Source organism: Panthera uncia, unplaced genomic scaffold (genome assembly GCF_023721935.1).
Source record: "Panthera uncia isolate 11264 unplaced genomic scaffold, Puncia_PCG_1.0 HiC_scaffold_132, whole genome shotgun sequence".
Lineage (NCBI taxonomy): Eukaryota > Metazoa > Chordata > Mammalia > Carnivora > Felidae > Panthera > Panthera uncia.
In genome coordinates, this window is record NW_026057942.1 from 13,726 (window position 1) to 30,702 (window position 16,977).

General features: G+C 58.8%; 2 protein-coding genes across 4 annotated transcripts; one reads left to right on the plus strand and one right to left on the minus strand.

The window, feature by feature from the left end:
- The first annotated feature begins 958 nt into the window (after nucleotides 1-958).
- Nucleotides 959-13,956, plus strand: LOC125916914 (rho GTPase-activating protein 33). 3 transcript variants are annotated; one of them, XM_049623158.1, is made up of 22 exons: nucleotides 961-1,113; nucleotides 3,021-3,118; nucleotides 3,198-3,282; nucleotides 3,633-3,713; nucleotides 3,821-3,958; nucleotides 4,383-4,475; nucleotides 5,056-5,178; nucleotides 5,267-5,344; nucleotides 5,429-5,495; nucleotides 5,579-5,638; nucleotides 5,727-5,879; nucleotides 5,969-6,071; nucleotides 7,301-7,445; nucleotides 7,526-7,608; nucleotides 7,692-7,799; nucleotides 9,139-9,284; nucleotides 9,924-10,077; nucleotides 10,162-10,307; nucleotides 10,387-10,461; nucleotides 11,532-12,206; nucleotides 12,299-12,687; nucleotides 12,781-13,956. In XM_049623158.1, exons 1-22 carry the CDS (start codon nucleotides 1,108-1,110, stop codon nucleotides 13,564-13,566), a joined length of 3,792 nt encoding a protein of 1,263 aa, XP_049479115.1. In that variant the 5' UTR covers nucleotides 961-1,107; the 3' UTR covers nucleotides 13,567-13,956. The 3 variants fall into 3 exon arrangements, with proteins under 3 accessions (XP_049479114.1, XP_049479115.1, XP_049479116.1); XM_049623157.1 differs by having other exon boundaries at nucleotides 959-1,113; nucleotides 12,299-13,956; XM_049623159.1 differs by lacking the exon at nucleotides 961-1,113 and adding an exon at nucleotides 1,594-1,960 and having other exon boundaries at nucleotides 12,299-13,956.
- A 55-nt stretch (nucleotides 13,957-14,011) lies between these two features.
- On the minus strand, nucleotides 14,012-16,971 carry LOC125916917 (inactive serine/threonine-protein kinase TEX14-like). Its single transcript, XM_049623166.1, has 9 exons — nucleotides 16,722-16,971; nucleotides 15,956-16,291; nucleotides 15,719-15,876; nucleotides 15,449-15,642; nucleotides 15,294-15,366; nucleotides 15,122-15,210; nucleotides 14,862-15,032; nucleotides 14,297-14,346; nucleotides 14,012-14,208 (listed from the first exon to the last, which is right to left on the minus strand). The coding sequence occupies exons 2-9, from the start codon at nucleotides 16,270-16,272 to the stop codon at nucleotides 14,112-14,114; spliced, it is 1,149 nt and encodes a 382-aa protein (XP_049479123.1). The 5' UTR covers nucleotides 16,273-16,291; nucleotides 16,722-16,971; the 3' UTR covers nucleotides 14,012-14,111.
- Between the last annotated feature and the right edge of the window lie 6 nt (nucleotides 16,972-16,977).

Sequence of the window (16,977 nt, forward strand, 5' to 3'; positions counted from 1 at the left end):
TCCAAGCCTTAGTGACATAATGCAATCATTTTGTTATGTTCATGGATTCTGTGAGTCAGAAATTTGGACACAGCACAGTTGGGGACAGTTTATCTCTGCTCCAGGTAGGCAGGATATATTTCCCCTTCCTTTGAATACTGACGTAGCCACAAATTAAGTGATTAGTTTTTGAATGAATGAGAGAATGAATCAAAGCTGTACTTTCTGAGGTGAGGGGCCCTGTTGAGAACATGACCAGTGAAAGTCTTCTTGGAAACAGCATTGTTATAGTGTTTTCTGGACCTGGCTCAAGTTAGAGGCGGAAAGATTGGGATTGGCTTTATAGGAGACCTGGTCATGTTCTACATTGCGGGCTAAACCAGGTCCTATGAAAAAGGAGTCAGAGCCGGAGGCCGGCCTGTAAGAAACAGTAGAGGAGGAGGTAAGGACAATGTGGGAAGGGCAAAGATTATGTCCCAGGCAGGGTATCTGAGCCAGTGAAAACCATCCATGGGCAAATGTCCTCAGTATTCTGTGGGCCGTGTCAGGGTCAACTGACAAAGCTGGAGCTAGAGGATTGAGACCTTGAAAAGCTACTTGGGGATGGAGAAAAGCCCTGAGGCCATGGAAGAACCCAATTAAGAGTGTCAGAAGGGGGAAAACAGTGTCAGAGGAGTGGTCACTGAGAATGGACTAAGGGGAGAGCCCACTGCTTAGTGTTAGAAGTGTTGGAAGCAAAGCATAAAGAACCTGGGGGTGTGTCTCAGGAGGGCAATGACAGCCAATGAAAAGCAGTCATGGGCGCGGCGCTGTCAAACTTCGCGGGGCGGGACCGAAGAGGCCGAGCCAGGGATGGGACCAAAACCCAAGCCAATGAAAAGCCGCTAGGTGGGCGGGGAGTCATCCTAAGGCCAAGGGCGGAGCCAATGAAAAGCGGCGCCGCGTCCCCCACTGCCCCGCCTCCGTGGGGCGCGCGCCGGAGCCACGGGCAGCCGTTAGGGGCGGGGCCTGCAGCCGCCCGCGCGCGGCTCGCGCCCTCCCCTTTGTGTCGCCATGGCGGCGGCAGCGGCGACGAGGACGACGAGCGACGGGCCGAGCGCGGCCGGCGCCTGAGGAGGCTACGCTACCATGGTGGTGAGGGGCCCAAGCGGGCGTCAGTCCGTCCGCGTGTCAGTCTGTCCGCGCGCGGCCCCGCCCCGCGCGCCCCGCCCCCGGCCCCGCCCGAGCCCGCGGCCTGCGCCGCCCCTCACCCCTCGTCGAGGTCCCTCTCGTCCCCCGGCCTGGTCTTGGGCCCAAGCCCTTACCCCAGCCCCGCCCCCTCAGTGCTCGTCCCCTTCCTTGTCCTGGATGGAGGTGACAGTGGCCGAGGACCCAGGCTTGGGGGGGAGGGGCTAGTCCCGGGAAGGACCCGCACCACGAAGTGGCCCCCGCAGGGGCCTGCTGAAGCTTCCCGGGTCCTTCGCCAATCCCCATCCCAGAGCCATCCTCAGCTTCCTCTCCCCACCTCCACCCTTTTCTGACTAGCCCACTCCCCCTCCTACCACCAGCCCCCTTCGCGTTCTTGAGCCCCACCCCCACCCGGCTCCATCCTCAGCCTGACCCTTTTCTTCTCTTTCTCTTCCATCTCATTCCGTTCTGTTTCCTCTCAATCTACGCTCCCTTACCCCCCATCAGCCTGAACCTTTACCTCATCCTCTCCAGCGTCTCCCCTCTCCTTACTTCACCCCAACCCCAAACCAGCAGTGTACCTCTTGCTAGATCCTTGGGTCCTTCTCCATCTTCTTGTCCTCACCCTCCCTCCCCCACCATCTCCCTCTCCCACCATGCTGCTTCTGCTCATTCATCCATTCATTCTCTCATTCGCTCATTTAACAGACATTCCCTGATACCTCCGGGCAGACCCCATGTTCCACGTGCAAAGAGATTCAGATCTCATCCTGCTTTGAGGAGCTTTCTGAGCTGGAGGGGGACAGACCTGAGGGTGAGACCCAAGGATGAACTTGGGGTCTCAGGGATATGAAGGAAGGAGAGGCTAGAGCCCAGCCTGGAAAATCCCTATCTGGCAGCTGGTTAATTTATTTGTCAGGTTTTACTTGGTTCCTGCTGTGTAACTGGACACTGGGACCCACAGAGGAATCAGGCAACTTTCCCTGTGAGAAGCATCAATTCTGTGCCCAGCTATGTGCTGGAGTCCCTGATCCTGGGGAAGTCACAGTCCAATGGGGGAGATGGGCTTGTCACCAGTGACATCTCAGAGTGCTCAGGGCTGGAATGGGGATAGAGGAGTCCAGAAGAGGAGGCTGACACAGCCTGGGTCAAGAGGACAGAATGAGAGTTGAGACCTGAGGCATGAGGAGGAGTGAACCTACTGAAAGAATTAGGAAGAGTGTCCCATGCAGAGAGAACAATCTTTGCAAAGGCCTAGGAGGAAATGAGAAGGTCGTGCTTTTGTTGGACTCTAAAGTGTGAGCCCTGAGAGTAGAGGCCATTGGGGGGGAAGGCTGGGCTGGAGTGGTAAAGAGAGACCTGAGAATTCAGAGTTTATCTTGAAGATAACAGGGAGCCATTGAAGGTCTATGATCTATGGAGAGACAGGTAGATCTGTGTGGTAAGAAAATTATACCAGCACTTGCTAGGAAGAAGCGAGCAGGAGGGGAGAGGTTAGAAGCAGGAAGATTGATAAGATGGGAGCTATGATTGTCCAGACATCAATGAAAGGTGTGGAGAGGCACATAGGGGAGATGACTATACTCCGCAGGGGCTAAAGGAGGGCTTCAAACAGGGAGAGATGGTACCAGCGTGCGCTCTCCCTCCCTCACCCTCAGTCCCTTTTCTTCCAGCCCCCCACCCCAGACCACCCACAAAGAAACAGGCCTACCCTCAGTTGCCTTCACCTCCCCCTGACCTACCCTTCTGCTCCATGCTCAGGGCAGCCTGTGAAGCAATTCGGGCCTCTGGGCCCAGGCTCACAGATAACAATGCTCCCGTTGTCTCTCTGCTCCCATCTCTGGAGGCCTCTGATTCTTCTTTCTGCTCTACAGGCTCGCAGCACTGACAGCCTGGATGGCCCAGGGGAAGGCTCAGTGCAGCCTCTGCCCCACACTGGGGGGGCTAGTGTGAAGGGGAAGCCTGGGAAAAGGTGAGAGGTGAGGGTGAGGCTCAGCTTAGGAGGGGGGCCAAGCACAGGAGCCACTAGTGATGTGTCACCTGTCCCCCAGGCTCTCGGCTCCTCGAGGTCCCTTCCCTCGGCTGGCTGACTGTGCCCATTTCCACTATGAGAATGTTGACTTTGGCCATATTCAGGTATGGGGGCTTTGCACCCAGGTGGGAGGGTGAGATCCTACCCAACCTTGAAGCAGTATCAGCCACTTTACCCCTGAAGCCTATCTCAGGAATAGCTGAGCAGTCGCTGGCAGGAGGTGCAGGGTGGAAGAGAACTGTTATTCATTTGTTCGTTTCTTTATTCATTCACCTAACTTTTTGTTAGGTGTACGCACTGTGCCAGGGCCCTGTACTCTGAGACATCAGCAGGCCCTGCCGTTAGGGAGCCCCAGGCAGGGGACACAGATCCATTTCCAGATAGTGCTAACCTGGGAATGTCAGGACTGGGACAAAAGTGAGGCCCTTACCTGAGCCTTTATTTCCCACTATAGCTCCTGCTGTCTCCAGAGCGTGAAGGCCCCAGCTTCTCTGGAGAGAATGAGCTTGTGTTTGGGGTACAGGTGACCTGCCAGGTGAGGCCACCCCTCCTCTCATCTAGCCTGACAGTCTGGTCTTCATGGTCTACACTGGCTCAGTGTAATAGGACTACTGCTCCTTTCTGTCCCTCCTGCTCCCTCAGGGCCGTTCGTGGCCAGTTCTGCGCAGCTACGATGACTTCCGTTCCCTGGATGCCCACCTACACCGGTGCATATTTGACAGGAGGTTCTCCTGCCTCCCAGAGCTTCCCCCACCCCCAGAGGGTGCCAGGGCTGCCCAGGTAAACTGTTTATGGTCCCAGCCTCAGCTATGGTGTGTCCTCATAAGCACTGTGTGAAACCATCAAGGGAGGATAGTTAAATATTTAAACACTGGTATGGCCCGAGTTCCAACCAATCAGAATGGAGAGGCCCAGAATAAAACTGCAGCAAGGTTCTGGAGGCTCCTTTCAGCTTTAGGATCATGGGAGTTCCAGGGGATTTGGTGGGAGAGTCGGCATGGCCAGACCAATGGGGGCACACAGGAGCTTGGCATAGCCTATTTACTAACTGATATGAAAATATTTCAGTGCTTACCAGTGGAGCAGCACCCATGCATTCAGGCTGAGTTTCAGCCCTGCCTAGAGGTGAGCTAGGGCAGTATAGGAGGGCAGTGACTCTCTCAAGTTCCCCTCACAAAAGCCCATCCTGACAACCTGCCCCCAGATGCTGGTACCACTGCTGCTACAATACCTGGAGACCTTGTCAGGACTGGTGGACAGTAACCTCAATTGTGGGCCTGTGCTCACCTGGATGGAGGTAGGCCCGGGAAAGGGGACTTGGGGTGGGGAGTGAGTGAGGGATGTCTGAGGAGTGAGAACCAGCCGGAGAGAGTGTGTGGGCACAGGAAAGAAACGAGCCAGAGTGGAGGAGGCACTGATATTTCAGTGTCTGTGTGGGCACATGCCTGTGAGAGAGAATGAGTGTGTGTGTGTGTGTGTGTGTGTGTGTGTGTGTGTGTGAGAGAGAGAGAGAGAGAGAGAGAGAGAGGCATTGGACTATGGGGATGTGAGGATTTCAAGATATATCAGTTAGAAATAGGTTTTACTGTAACTCACAGAACACTTGGCCAACAGTGGCTTAAACCAGTCGGTTTTTAGATACCAAATGTGCAGTGTCATGGAGGATGAGGGTGCAGGGGTATCCCAGGACATGAGAGGAAGGAGGGGCTTTGTTGGGCAGGGGCAAGAATTTAGCTCTTTGACCGATAGCTCTGACTGACAGAGGCTTTTAGGTAGGGGACAGGTAGTGAGCTCCACTGGACATGGAGGAACCTCCTCTGCCTTTATTATCTTCTTCTGGCCTCTCCCTGCACATCCCTCTGCCCCCACCATCTCAGCTGGACAACCATGGCCGGCGACTGCTCCTCAGTGAGGAAGCCTCCCTTAACATCCCTGCGGTGGCCGCTGCCCATGTAATAAAACGGTACACAGCCCAGGCACCAGACGAGCTGTCGTTCGAGGTGAGGCTGTGGGGAAGCGGACTCCACCTGGGCTCCCCACTTCCCCTGTCCCTTCTGACCCTCCCTCCAATTACCTTCCCACTCTCAGGTGGGAGACATTGTCTCAGTGATCGACATGCCACCCACTGAGGACCGGAGCTGGTGGCGGGGCAAGCGAGGCTTCCAGGTGAGCCTGGCTTGGGGTGGACAAGTGAGGCAGGGCACTGTGCCAGCTAGGGTGGCCTACTCGCTGACCCCAAACCCTCTTCAGGTCGGCTTCTTCCCCAGTGAGTGTGTGGAGTTGTTCACAGAGCGGCCTGGCCCAGGACTAAAGGGGGGTAAGTGCCAGGGGCAAAATGTGGAGGCCTCCCTGCATCCTTTGCTTGCCATCCATTCTCTCCACCTACTGTTCACCCCACAGATGCCGATGGTCCCCCGTGTGGTGTCCCAACTCCCCAGGGTGTCTCCTCTCTGACCTCAGGTAACGGGAACAAGGGGCCAGGCCCCTGCCCCCCACCATAAGATCAGTGGCTGCACTGACCCTGTGTGGCCTGCCTTTACCCCCACAGCTGTGCCCCGGCCACGTGGGAAGCTGGCTGGCCTCCTCCGAACATTCATGCGCTCCCGCCCTTCTCGGCAGCGGCTACGGCAGCGGGGCATCCTGAGGCAGAGGGTGTTTGGCTGTGACCTTGGAGAGCATCTCAGCAATTCAGGCCAGGATGGTGAGGACAGGCCCTATGTCTCCCTGCCCAGCCCTCTCCTCCCACCCTGGTTGCAACCTGCCTAGACCTGAGCCCCTGCTTTTCCCCAGTGCCCCAGGTGCTTCGCTGCTGCTCTGAGTTTATTGAGGCCCATGGGGTGGTGGATGGAATCTACCGGCTCTCAGGAGTGTCATCCAACATCCAGAGGCTACGGTGAGGGCCCTCCACCGAGCCCTTCCTTCCACAAACTCCTACTGAGCATCATCTCTGTTTCAGGCCCTGTGCCGTGTGCTGGGGACATAGAGTTATCAGGGAGGGTTAGGAGGGCTTAGAGTGGGGTTAGACTGGGGCTGGGGGCAGAGAGGGCTTCCTTGAGGAAGTGATACCCACACTGAGACCTGAAAGGCAAGAGCAGAATAAGCATTGGAAGCAAGAGATCAACCTTCATTGAGTACCTGCCACATGCCAAGCATGAGGCACTGGGGACACAGTGGTGGATGAGAGACAACCAGAGATTCCTGCCCTCATGGGGTTCACATACTAGAGGGAGAGACAGACAAGGAAATGAGAGTGTGTACTAGCAGGTGACAAGTACTATGGAGAAAAATAGAATGGGGTGGGGAGGCTCATAATAAGTTGGGGAGGGGTATTGCAGTTTTATATAGGGTGGGCAGAGAAGGCCGCCTGGGAGAGAGCTTGCTCTGGTGGAGGTGAGGGAGTGAGCTGTGTGGATGTGCTGGGATGAACATTCACCATGGAGGGAACAGTTAGTGCAAGGGAAAGCGGCAGGAGGTCATGTCCCGGAAGGAAATGGGGGCAGAGCATACAGGGCCTTTTTGATGACTCTTAGGATTTTGCCTTTTACTCAGAATAAGGGGGTAACCACAGGAGGGTTCTGAGCTGAGGAGGGACAGCATGTGGGAGAGTCTAAGGGGAAGCAGTGAGCCACGAGCACTGGGGCTGACGGGAGGCATGAGGTGTCAGTGTGGAGCCTGAGACTCTGAGAGACAGGCATAAGGTCACATGATAGGATGTTTACCCAAGAGCAGTGGGACTTCACCAGAGAGTGGTGAGCAGGGGCTATTGGGATTTGGGCCACGTTTTTCAGTGACCTCCAGAAGCCAGGAGAATGACAGCTTCATGGAAGGAGCATGGTCACACTCTGGATTCAGATAGCCTTGGGTACCCACAGCAGGGGCATCTCCCACCTGAGCCTCAGTGTCCTTCCTGTCAAATGAGGCATGCTCTCGGGCACACAGAGTTGTTGCGGGGGGGTGGGGGGGTGGTGGGAGGCGGTCAGTAAGGTTCTGCCTCTGAAGAGCCCAGCACAGGATCCATGTGCATGCACCTATGTGTGGCCACTTTGGGAAGTGGGGGAAGAACATGGCCAGGTGGTTCGGCTCTGACCTGAATCTTTCTCCTCTTTGACCTGGTGGCCTCAGGCATGAGTTTGACAGTGAGAGGATCCCTGAACTGTCTGGCCCCGCCTTTCTGCAGGACATCCACAGTGTGTCCTCCCTTTGCAAGCTGTACTTCCGGGAGCTGCCGAACCCCTTGCTCACATACCAGCTCTATGGGAAGTTCAGTGTGAGTAAGGGAGCTGGCAAGGTTGGAGGGTGCTGGGATGCATCTGGCCCAGCCCCCATCATGCTTGTGCATAATCTCAGGAAGCCATGTCAGTGCCTGGGGAGGAGGAACGCCTGGTGCGTGTCCACGACGTCATCCAACAGCTGCCCCCACCACACTACAGGTAAACCAGGAGGGGCAGAAAGGGCTGTGGTGGGGTCCCAAGGGAGTTGAGGCTCAGGTGTCCTCCTCCACTCCCACCCCCAGGACCCTGGAGTACCTGCTGAGGCACTTGGCCCGCATGGCAAGACACAGCGCCAACACCAGCATGCATGCCCGCAACCTGGCCATTGTCTGGGCACCCAATCTGCTACGGTAAGCTGGCAACTCACCAGCCTGCCCCCTCAGCCTTCTCCACTAGCTGGGCCTCAAGAAGCCCCCCACACCCAGAGCCCAACTTTTGCTCTCTTATTCATTTCATTCAACACATATTTCTTGAGTCTTCTGTGTGCCAGTTCCTTTCCTCAGCACTGGGACACAGTAGTGAGCAAAATCCTGTGCTCCTAAGTCCACATTTTCATGGGGGAGATGAACAATGAACCATCAACAAGAAAAATAGAGACTATGGTCTGATAGTGATGAGTACCAAGGAGAAAGATTACAAAGCAGGGAAGGGAGATGCACAGGGTCATGGTATTTTGAGATTTTTAGAGTGGCAGGGAAGGCTTCAGTAAGAAGCTTCTGTGGCCAGTAGCAGCATGAGCCACAGAAGATTTGATGGTGACCAAGACAGGCAAGCTCTCTGTCCCAAATAAAATAGGTGGTACATCAGATGGTGGATATAAGAACTATGAGGACAAAGAAACAAAAAGAGAAGGCAGCTTACAATTTCAAATAAGGTGGGTGGGGAAGACTCCACGGAGAAGGTAACATTTAAGAACTTTGGAAGGTGAGGGAGGGACACATGTGGCTATCTGGGGAAGAACAAACCAGACCGAGGGGACCAAAAGTGCCAATGTCTGGAGGCTGGGAAGGTGCCCGGTGTGCTGGAGGACCAGCGGGGAGGCCAGTGTGGCTGGAGCCCAGTGAGCAAGGGAGGGAGGGGTTGAGGGGGAGGAGATGGTGAGGTCAGAGATGCCAGGGGACCAGACAGAGGAATGACTTATGATTTGTGGGTCATGGTGAGGACAGACTTTACCAGGACAGGGGTGCAGCCAGGGGAGGGCTCTGAGCCGGGAGGGCCTTGACCCAGCATGGAGGGGCTACCTCTGGCTGCAGAGGGGAGCAGACTGCAGAGGGCAGAACACAGAATGGAGGGGGAGGGGGCAGGGAGGCAGGGAGGAGCTGTGGTGTCTGGGATGGGAAGGGTAGAGGCCAGGCCAGGGGTGGGGACAGTGGGGAAGAGTTTAGATTCTGGAGAGATTTTGTGGGTGGAGCAGGGAGGATTTCTGAGAGATTGGATGTGAGTGTGAGGCAAAGAGGGGGATCAGGAGCAACACCCGGAGGTGTTTGGCCTGAGCATTGACTGAGCTGCGGACAGGGAGGAAGGAGGTTTGGGGAAAGGTTGAGAGCCCAATGCTAGATGTGATCACTTGGGGAAGGTCAGAGGTGTTAGATGACAGTCATTTCTTCCATTGGCTCCCCATTTTGGGTAGCTAAAATCCACCAGCTGGAGCTTAAATCACCTGGCCTCCCTCTCTCTCCTCCCACCCAGGTCCATGGAACTGGAGTCAGTGGGGCTGGGTGGGGCCGCAGCCTTCAGGGAGGTTCGGGTGCAGTCTGTGGTGGTGGAATTCCTGCTCACCCACGTGGATGTCCTGTTTAGCGACACCTTCTCCTCTGCTGGCCTCGACCCTGCAGGTACGCCCATCTCACCCGCTCATGTCCTGGCTACTGCCCCCTCATTGTTAGGGCTGCAGTGGGAGGGCAGGTGGGCTCCCAGCCCTATCCCTACCCCACTGAAGCTGGACCTCCCTCCTGGCTCCTTGAGGACCCCGCCCCGGCCTCTCCCTCCCCTCCCCCCCCCTTCTCATTTCAGCTCCTACGCTCAGGATCCCCACTTCTTGGCCCGGACATCGTTCTTCCTTCACCCCTTGTAGCTCCTGGGGGCTCTTGGGGCCATGGGGCCATCTGGGAGGAGGTGGGAGGTCCCCAGACTTGACCCCGCCCTGGCCCCACCCAGACTCCCCGCCCAACCCGGGACCCCAGCCCAATCAGGATTCAGCACGTCGGAGGGCCCACTGGCCCGAGGTAACTGAAGCCAGAGCCGCTGCCCTCGCTGGCTGCCGGGAGCTGCCTCCTCATCAGCTCGTTCTGCCTCACTCCTCCTCCTCACCTGCCTGCTGCCCACCCATTCCCGCCTGATCCGCCCTGGCCCCCTGCCTTGCCAGCCCGGGTGGGCACGCTGCGGGGCCGGGGCTTGGGCTGTAGCGCTTGGCTTTGCCCGTGGCCTTGAATGGCACCCTGAGCTGACAGCTGCCCCCTTTCCCAATTCCCTAGGCCGCTGCCTCCTCCCCAGGCCCAAGTCACTTGCGGGCAGCGGCCCCTCCACTCGCCTGCTGACGCTGGAGGAAGCCCAGGCTCGCACCCAGGGCCGTCTGGGGACACCCACGGAGCCCATAACTCCCAAGGCCCCAGCTTCACCTGTGGAGAGGTGAGTGGAATGCTAGGGGAGCATAGGATCAGCCTGGAGGCCCCAGATCCTCAAACTGTCTCCTGTGTCTCATGCAAACCCCAGGAGGAAAAGGGAGAGAGGCGAGAAACAGCGAAAGCCAGGGGGGAGCAGCTGGAAGACATTCTTTGCCCTGGGCCGGGGCCCCAGCATCCCCCGAAAGAAACCTCTACCCTGGCTGGGGGGCACCCGTGCCCCACCGCAGCCTTCAGGTCAGAGGCCGGCAGTGGGCGGTGGTGGTAGGGGGAGGCACTCTGAAGTGCCCTGTGACCATTGTACCTCTCCTAGCAGGTGGCCGACCTGACACCGTCACGCTGAGATCTGCCAAAAGCGAGGAGTCTCTGTCATCACAGGCCAGCGGAGCTGGTGAGCACAGGGTGGCTCATGCCTGTGCCCAGGTGGAACTGGGAGGGCCGGGGGCCCTGAGGTGGCCTCTAAATGTGCTTCAAATTTGGGGGGTTGGGTTTTTTTTCCCCTTAATCTGGACATTAGGTACAATGAGTTGGATAAAGCATCACCCTTGGTTCATGATGTACTGCGATCATTGGTTCAGGCAGGGCCCTTTCAAACAGTCTTCTATGCATTCCTGTTGAAAAACAAATCTAGATAATAAAATGAACACCCATGAACCCACTGGCCAGAACTAAAAGAGCCCCACCACCTTACCTTCAAGCTTCTCCCCTTGCATCTGCTGCCTCCCCACCGGAGGCGCCCTCCAGACTTGATGGTCAGCATCCCCTTGCTCTAAGGTCTCCTCACCTGTAGGCGTCTGCATAAATAACATACAGCACAGTCCTAGTGGTTTTGGATCTTTAAAGGTATCCTAAGAAAGGGGGTATGGTGTTGGATGAGGAACATCACTTTTCACTCACTGCCACCCATGTGGCCAAGTGTAGCCCAGGCTCGTTCCTCTCAGCTGCTCTCTGGTAGCCGTGTGTGGATGTCCTATCCAGAGCTGCATGTCTGTCCCACTCCCGATGGGTTGAGGGGCTCTGGTGAGCAATCTCTGCCATGCCCCACACTCTGGTGAGAGCGCTGCACGTACCCAGGAGTGGATGGAGGTGCATGCTGTAGGGTATGTTCATGTCCAACTGTACATGAGAAGGCCCACTTGTTTTCCAAATATGGCTGCCCCAGTCTGCACTCCCACCAGCTACGTGTGAGATCCCATTGGTCTCATGCTCACAAGCTATGTGGTTGTCAGACTTCGTTCTTGCCTTTGGGTCTGGAATGATTCTCCTCATGGCCTTGCCATTTATTTCCTTTATCACTGTGAGTCTGAACAGCTCTCCCTGGATTCGCAGCCATTGTGACCCTATCCAGGGAAGTGCCTCTTCGTGTTCCTCCACCAACCCACTGGGCTGCGTGCCCTATTCTCACTGATGTATGGGTATGTAAAGGTCTGGCCCTCGACACCAAACTGTCCCCTCTTCCAGGCCTCCAGAGGCTGCACAGGCTACGGAGACCCCACTCCAGCAGCGATGCTTTCCCTGTGGGCCCAGCACCTGCTGGCTCCTGCGAGAGCCTGTCCTCCTCCTCCTCCTCCTCTGAATCCTCCTCCTCTTCTGAGTCCTCATCATCTGGATCCTCAGCAGCTGGGCTGGGGGCACTCTCTGGCTCCCCTTCACACCGAACCTCAGCTTGGCTAGATGATGGTGACGAGCTGGACTTCAGCCCACCCCGCTGCCTGGAGGGGCTCCGGGGGCTCGACTTTGATCCCCTGACCTTTCGCTGCAGCAGCCCCACACCAGGGGACCCTGCACCTCCTGCCAGCCCAGCACCCCCAGCCCCTGCCTCTGCCTTCCCACCCAGGGTGACCCCCCAGGCCCTTTCACCCCGTGGGACCACCAGCCCTGCCTCGCCCACCGCCCTGGACATCTCAGAGCCCCTAGCTGTATCAGTGCCACCTGCTGTCCTGGAGCTGCTGGGGGCTGGGGGAACACCTGCCTCAGTCACCCCGACGCCAGCCCTCAGCCCCAACCCAGGCCTGCGGCCCCATCTCATCCCCTTGCTGCTGCGTGGAGCCGAGGCCCAGCTGAGTGACACCTGCCAACAGGAGATCTGCAGCAAGCTGTCACTGCCTGGTCCCCGAGGGCCCCAAGGCCAGCACGGTGAGTCCCGCTCAGTCTACCCTACACCCTCATAGACCCAGAAGCTGCACCCAAGACCTGCTTGACTCCTCTTCCCATTCCTCTCTGTGTAGGTCCTGGTACAGATTCTCCGCTGCTGCCCCCACCCCTGTCCCTCCTGCGCCCTGGGGGAGCCCCGCCCCCACCCCCCAAGAACCCAGCACGCCTCATGGCCCTGGCCCTGGCTGAGCGGGCTCAGCAGGTGGCCCAGAGACAGAGCCAACAGGAGCATGGGAGCACCCCTTCTCCCCACTCCCCTTTTCACCGCTCACTGTCACTGGAGGTGGGCGGTGAGCCCCCAGGGACCTCAGGGGTTGGGCCAGCCCCCAACTCCCTAGCCCACCCGGGTGCCTGGGTTCCTGGACCCCCACCTTCCCTACCGAGGCAACAAAGTGACGGGAGCCTGGTGAGGAGCCAGCGTCCCCCAGGGACCTCAAGGAGGGGACTCCGAGGCCCTTCCCAGGTCAGTGCCCAGCTCAGGACAAGTGGGGGATGCAGGGGGTGTGGAGATGAGCTAGAGACAGCAGCTCAGTTCCTGTATTCTGTCCCCACACAGGTTCCTACTCCTGGCTTCTTCTCTTCGGCCCCCCGGGAGTGCCTGCCACCCTTCCTTGGGGTCCCTAAACCAGGCTTGTACTCCCTGGGTTCCCCATCCTACCAGCCCAGCTCCCCAGCCCCGGTCTGGAGGAGCCCCCTAGGTCCCCCTGCACCACTTGATAGGGGAGAGAACCTGTACTATGAAATCGAGACAGGTGAGGGATCCCCCTACTCTGGCCCCACTCGGTCCTGGAGTCCCTTTCGTTCTATGCCCCCAGATAGGCTCAATGCCTCATACGGCCTGCTTGGCCAGTCACCACCACTCCACAGGTCCCCCGACTTCCTGCTCAGCTACCCACCACCCCCCTCCTGCTTTCCCCATGACCACCTTGGCTACTCAGCCTCCCAGCATCCTGCCCGGCGCCCTACCCGGCCTGAGCCCCTCTATGTCAACCTAGCTCTGGGGCCCAGGGGTCCCTCACCCGCCTCTTCCAGCTCCTCCTCCCCTCCTGCCCACCCCCGTAGCCGTTCAGATCCTGGCCCCCCAGCTCCCCGCCTCCCCCAGAAACAGCGGGCCCCCTGGGGCCCCCACACCCCTCACAGGGTGCCTGGGCCCTGGGGCCCTCCAGAGCCTCTTCTGCTGTATAGGGCAGCCCCACCAGCCTACGGGAGGGGGGGTGAACACCACCGAGGATCCTTGTACAGGAATGGGGGGCAAGGAAGGGAGGGGGCTGGTCCCCCACCCCCCTACCCCACTCCCAGCTGGTCCCTCCATTCTGAGGGTCAGACCCGAAGCTACTGCTGAGCCACGGCTGGGGGAGACCTTCTTCCTTTCCCTTCCCCCTCACTGATCTTGGCCCAATCCAATCCCTTGTTTTGTATTTTCTTGAGCTCCTGACCCCTACCCTTGGTTTCTAACTTTGTAACTTGTTTCTGATGTGGGTCCCTAACCTGTTATAGCTTTCCTACCCTGGGCCGAAGGGCACACCCATCCCCCCACCGTCCTCCCATCCTGGGGGCTCTCGCACAAATCTGAGGGCTAGGCTAACAGCCTGTCTTCCCTCTCCCTTCAGGAGCCCCCAGCTTGTCCTGCCCTGTGCACAGGGGGTTGGGGAACAGCTCCTGCCCATCTCCACCCCCCTCCAACACCCCCACTAAACCATCTGATAAAATTAATAAAAATGGTGAAAATATGGCTGCTAGTGTCATGCTGGAGCCAGATGCAGTGAACAAAGAGGCAGAGACAGATAGGCTGCTTTATCACTTTATTATTTCAGCAAGTGCTGAACGGGGAACCATTCCTGGGAGGCTCTGAGCAGTGATATCTTCAGGGAGGCAGTCATGGGCACCCTAAGAATCTGTGTCAGGAGTGGGGTCGAGGCTGGGCTTGTCTCCGAGTTGGCATCCACCTTGCAGCTCTGCTATGACCTCCTCCAGCAGGTCCATCCTGGGGAGTAGTGGGATAGGGGTGGAGCCAAGGTTACCCCGGGGGTGAGGAAGGGGTCCGGGGTCCCCCAGCAGGGCCCATTTCTCACTTCTGCAGGCTGGAGAAGAGATCTCCTTTGATCAGCTCAGGACTGGGCACCTGCAGGGGAAAAAGGCTGGAGCTGCCACCCAGTGGCCATAGAGGGTGCCCGGGAAGGTGGCATGGGGCAGGGGATAGGCTCAGGGTCCTCTGCTTCACCTGCCCTCATGGCCTTCCCTGCCAGCAGCCTCCAGGGTGTGGGAGGCCTCCTTGTGGGTCAGCAGGCAGGGGCTAGGCTCACACGGCAGAGGGGCCCCACAGGGCAGCCCTGTGTGTGTGATGCCACAGCCCCTGCAGGGCTTGAATCGTGACTGAGAACTTCCTCTCAAACTCCTCCAAAGAGCCCTGGGTCCCTAGAAGGGAGGCTGAGTCCTGATGGTTGGAGCACAGGACAGGGCCCTGGGTGAAATAGAGTTGGTCAGTGGGGCACAGGTGAGTGACAGGAAAGTTGGGGTGTCCTGTGAGTCCCTGGTCAAAGGGGAGGCAGCCAGGGATACTGGGGTTGGTGACACCTGGGGTGAGGGGTAAAAGATTAACAAATGAATGGTTGCACAGGGCCCTGCGGGTGTCCATACTGTTGAGCTGGGCTCCAGGCAGCGGTGCAGGCTGACCCTGGCTGTGGGGCTGAAGCCTGGGTAGAGGCTGGGGCTGGGGCTCAGGCTTCCTAGAGTCAAGCTGCTGCCTGAGTCCCAGGCTGTGCCCCTCTGGACTCTGCTGTGGCCTGGGGTCTCAGGAGTCTCCGGGGCCTGCAAAGAGCCATGGCAGAGAGCTGGCAGGGCCTGCCCAGGTGCCCCACAGCTCCCTTGGTCCTCCATGTCCCTGCTCTGGCTCCTACCTGGCATGGGGAGGGGCCTAGGGGCATCACAGGGGGCACAGGCCTGGGTATAGTCCTGGCTCTGGGAGCCACCTCACAGTACAGTGTCTCTGGGGGGACAGACCAGCTGGTTGGAATGGGGAGAGCAGAGCTGAGCTCACCACCTGCTCCCACCCACTCCCTGCCCTCTCACCTGGTGGGGAACCCTGGGATGAAAGGTACCGTGTGGGCCAATGCTTCCGGGAGCTCACCTCAGGAGTGGAGTCCTGGGGAAGGAGGCTGAGTATGGGACGTGGGTCCTGCCTAAGGCTCCATGGCTACCACCCACCCTGCCAACCTGCCCTGTACCTGGGCCATGGCCTCCCGCAGCAGGTATCGAGTACTCTGCAGGCTGCCCCAGCGGTCAGCGGGCCCTAGGCCCAGCCCAGCCTGAACCAGGGCCTGGTAGGGGGCTGGTACCAGGGGATCCAGGGCCGGGCTCTCACCTGCCTCCAATTTAGCCTTCACTTCAGGCCCCTTTCTCCCAGCCCAGGGCAGCTCTCCTGTGAGGAAGCATGACTGGGGGACCGAAACAGTACAGGTACCTCCGTGGGGCGGGGTGTAGGATCACTCACTGACCGGTGAAGACCTCCTGGGCCAGGATGCAGAAGCTGTAGAGATCTGAGGTGGCGGCAGGCACGTCACCGCAGATGAGCTCAAGTGGCAGCCATGGGTACAGTTCAGGAGGCGGGGGTAGCCCTGGGCCTGGGCCTCCCCAGGGGTAGCCCTGCTGTGGCCTGCGGAGGCCAAGGGGCCTGGTGAGCCAGTGGCCACGGGACAGGGACACAGGGGCGGGCAGATGAGGCAGGCACTCACCTGGGCGGCAGCCAGCATCGGTGCAGTGGGCGCCCGTGCTCTAGGCTGCCCACCTTGGCCAGGCCTGGCCGTACCAGCTGCATGGCATGAGAGCTAAGGCCGCCATGAGCACGCCAGCGGGCCTGCAGGAACAGCAGGGCCTCCAGCACCTGCAGCAGCAGGTGGCCGGGCGGCAGGCCTGGCACAGTGCGGGGCCCTCCCTGACTCGGTCCCCGTGGGTGCAGCACCACGTGCAGGGAGCCCAGCCACACGGGTTCGAAGAGGAGGCACAGCCCTGACAGGTCCGCCGAGGGGCTCAGTGCCATCAGCAGCAACATGTTGGGGTGGTGCAGGGTGCTGGGTGGGAGGAGATCAGGCCACTCACAAGGAGGCCCCAACCTGCATGGTGGGGGCTGCCCCTGGGCACAGCTCACCGCGTGCCAGGGGTTGACGATCTGCACCAGCCACCAGACAGAGGAGACACTGAGACCTGGCTCGCAGGGCCGGCACCCACTTCACACCCCACCTGTGGTACCCTCCCTACATCCGGCCTGTAACACACTGCACGCGGAACGGGGAGCCACTTTACGGTCAGGGGGAGGGGTGGTCACTCCGGTAGGAGGGGTCCATGCCAAGCGCTGGCCTGGAGGTGAAGACTATAACGGTGGCGGCTGTCACGTTCCTGGCCTTCTGTTTGTGAAACACTTGAGTAGGACAGGCAGGCAGGAGACTGGTCTGTGAGACAGGGCTAGCCTGAGGGCAAGGCTGGGGGTGGGGGTGGGGGTACCTGCAGTGTTGAAGGTCGGCCAACAGCACATCAGGCTGAGTTCCCGGTACCTTCAGCTGCCGAGCTGTCACAGGGTGGCCCCTCCACAGAAGGCTAGAGAATGAGGAGGTGGTAAGAGTGCAGGTCTGAGACAAGGGGGCTTTCCTGGTGAGGTTAGGAGGAGAGCTGGATACCTCCCAGAGCTCTGCCGGACAGTTAGGCAGGGGCCTGGGGGGGCTAGCTCTCACTTGGCCATGAGGGTGCGGGAGCTGCTCTC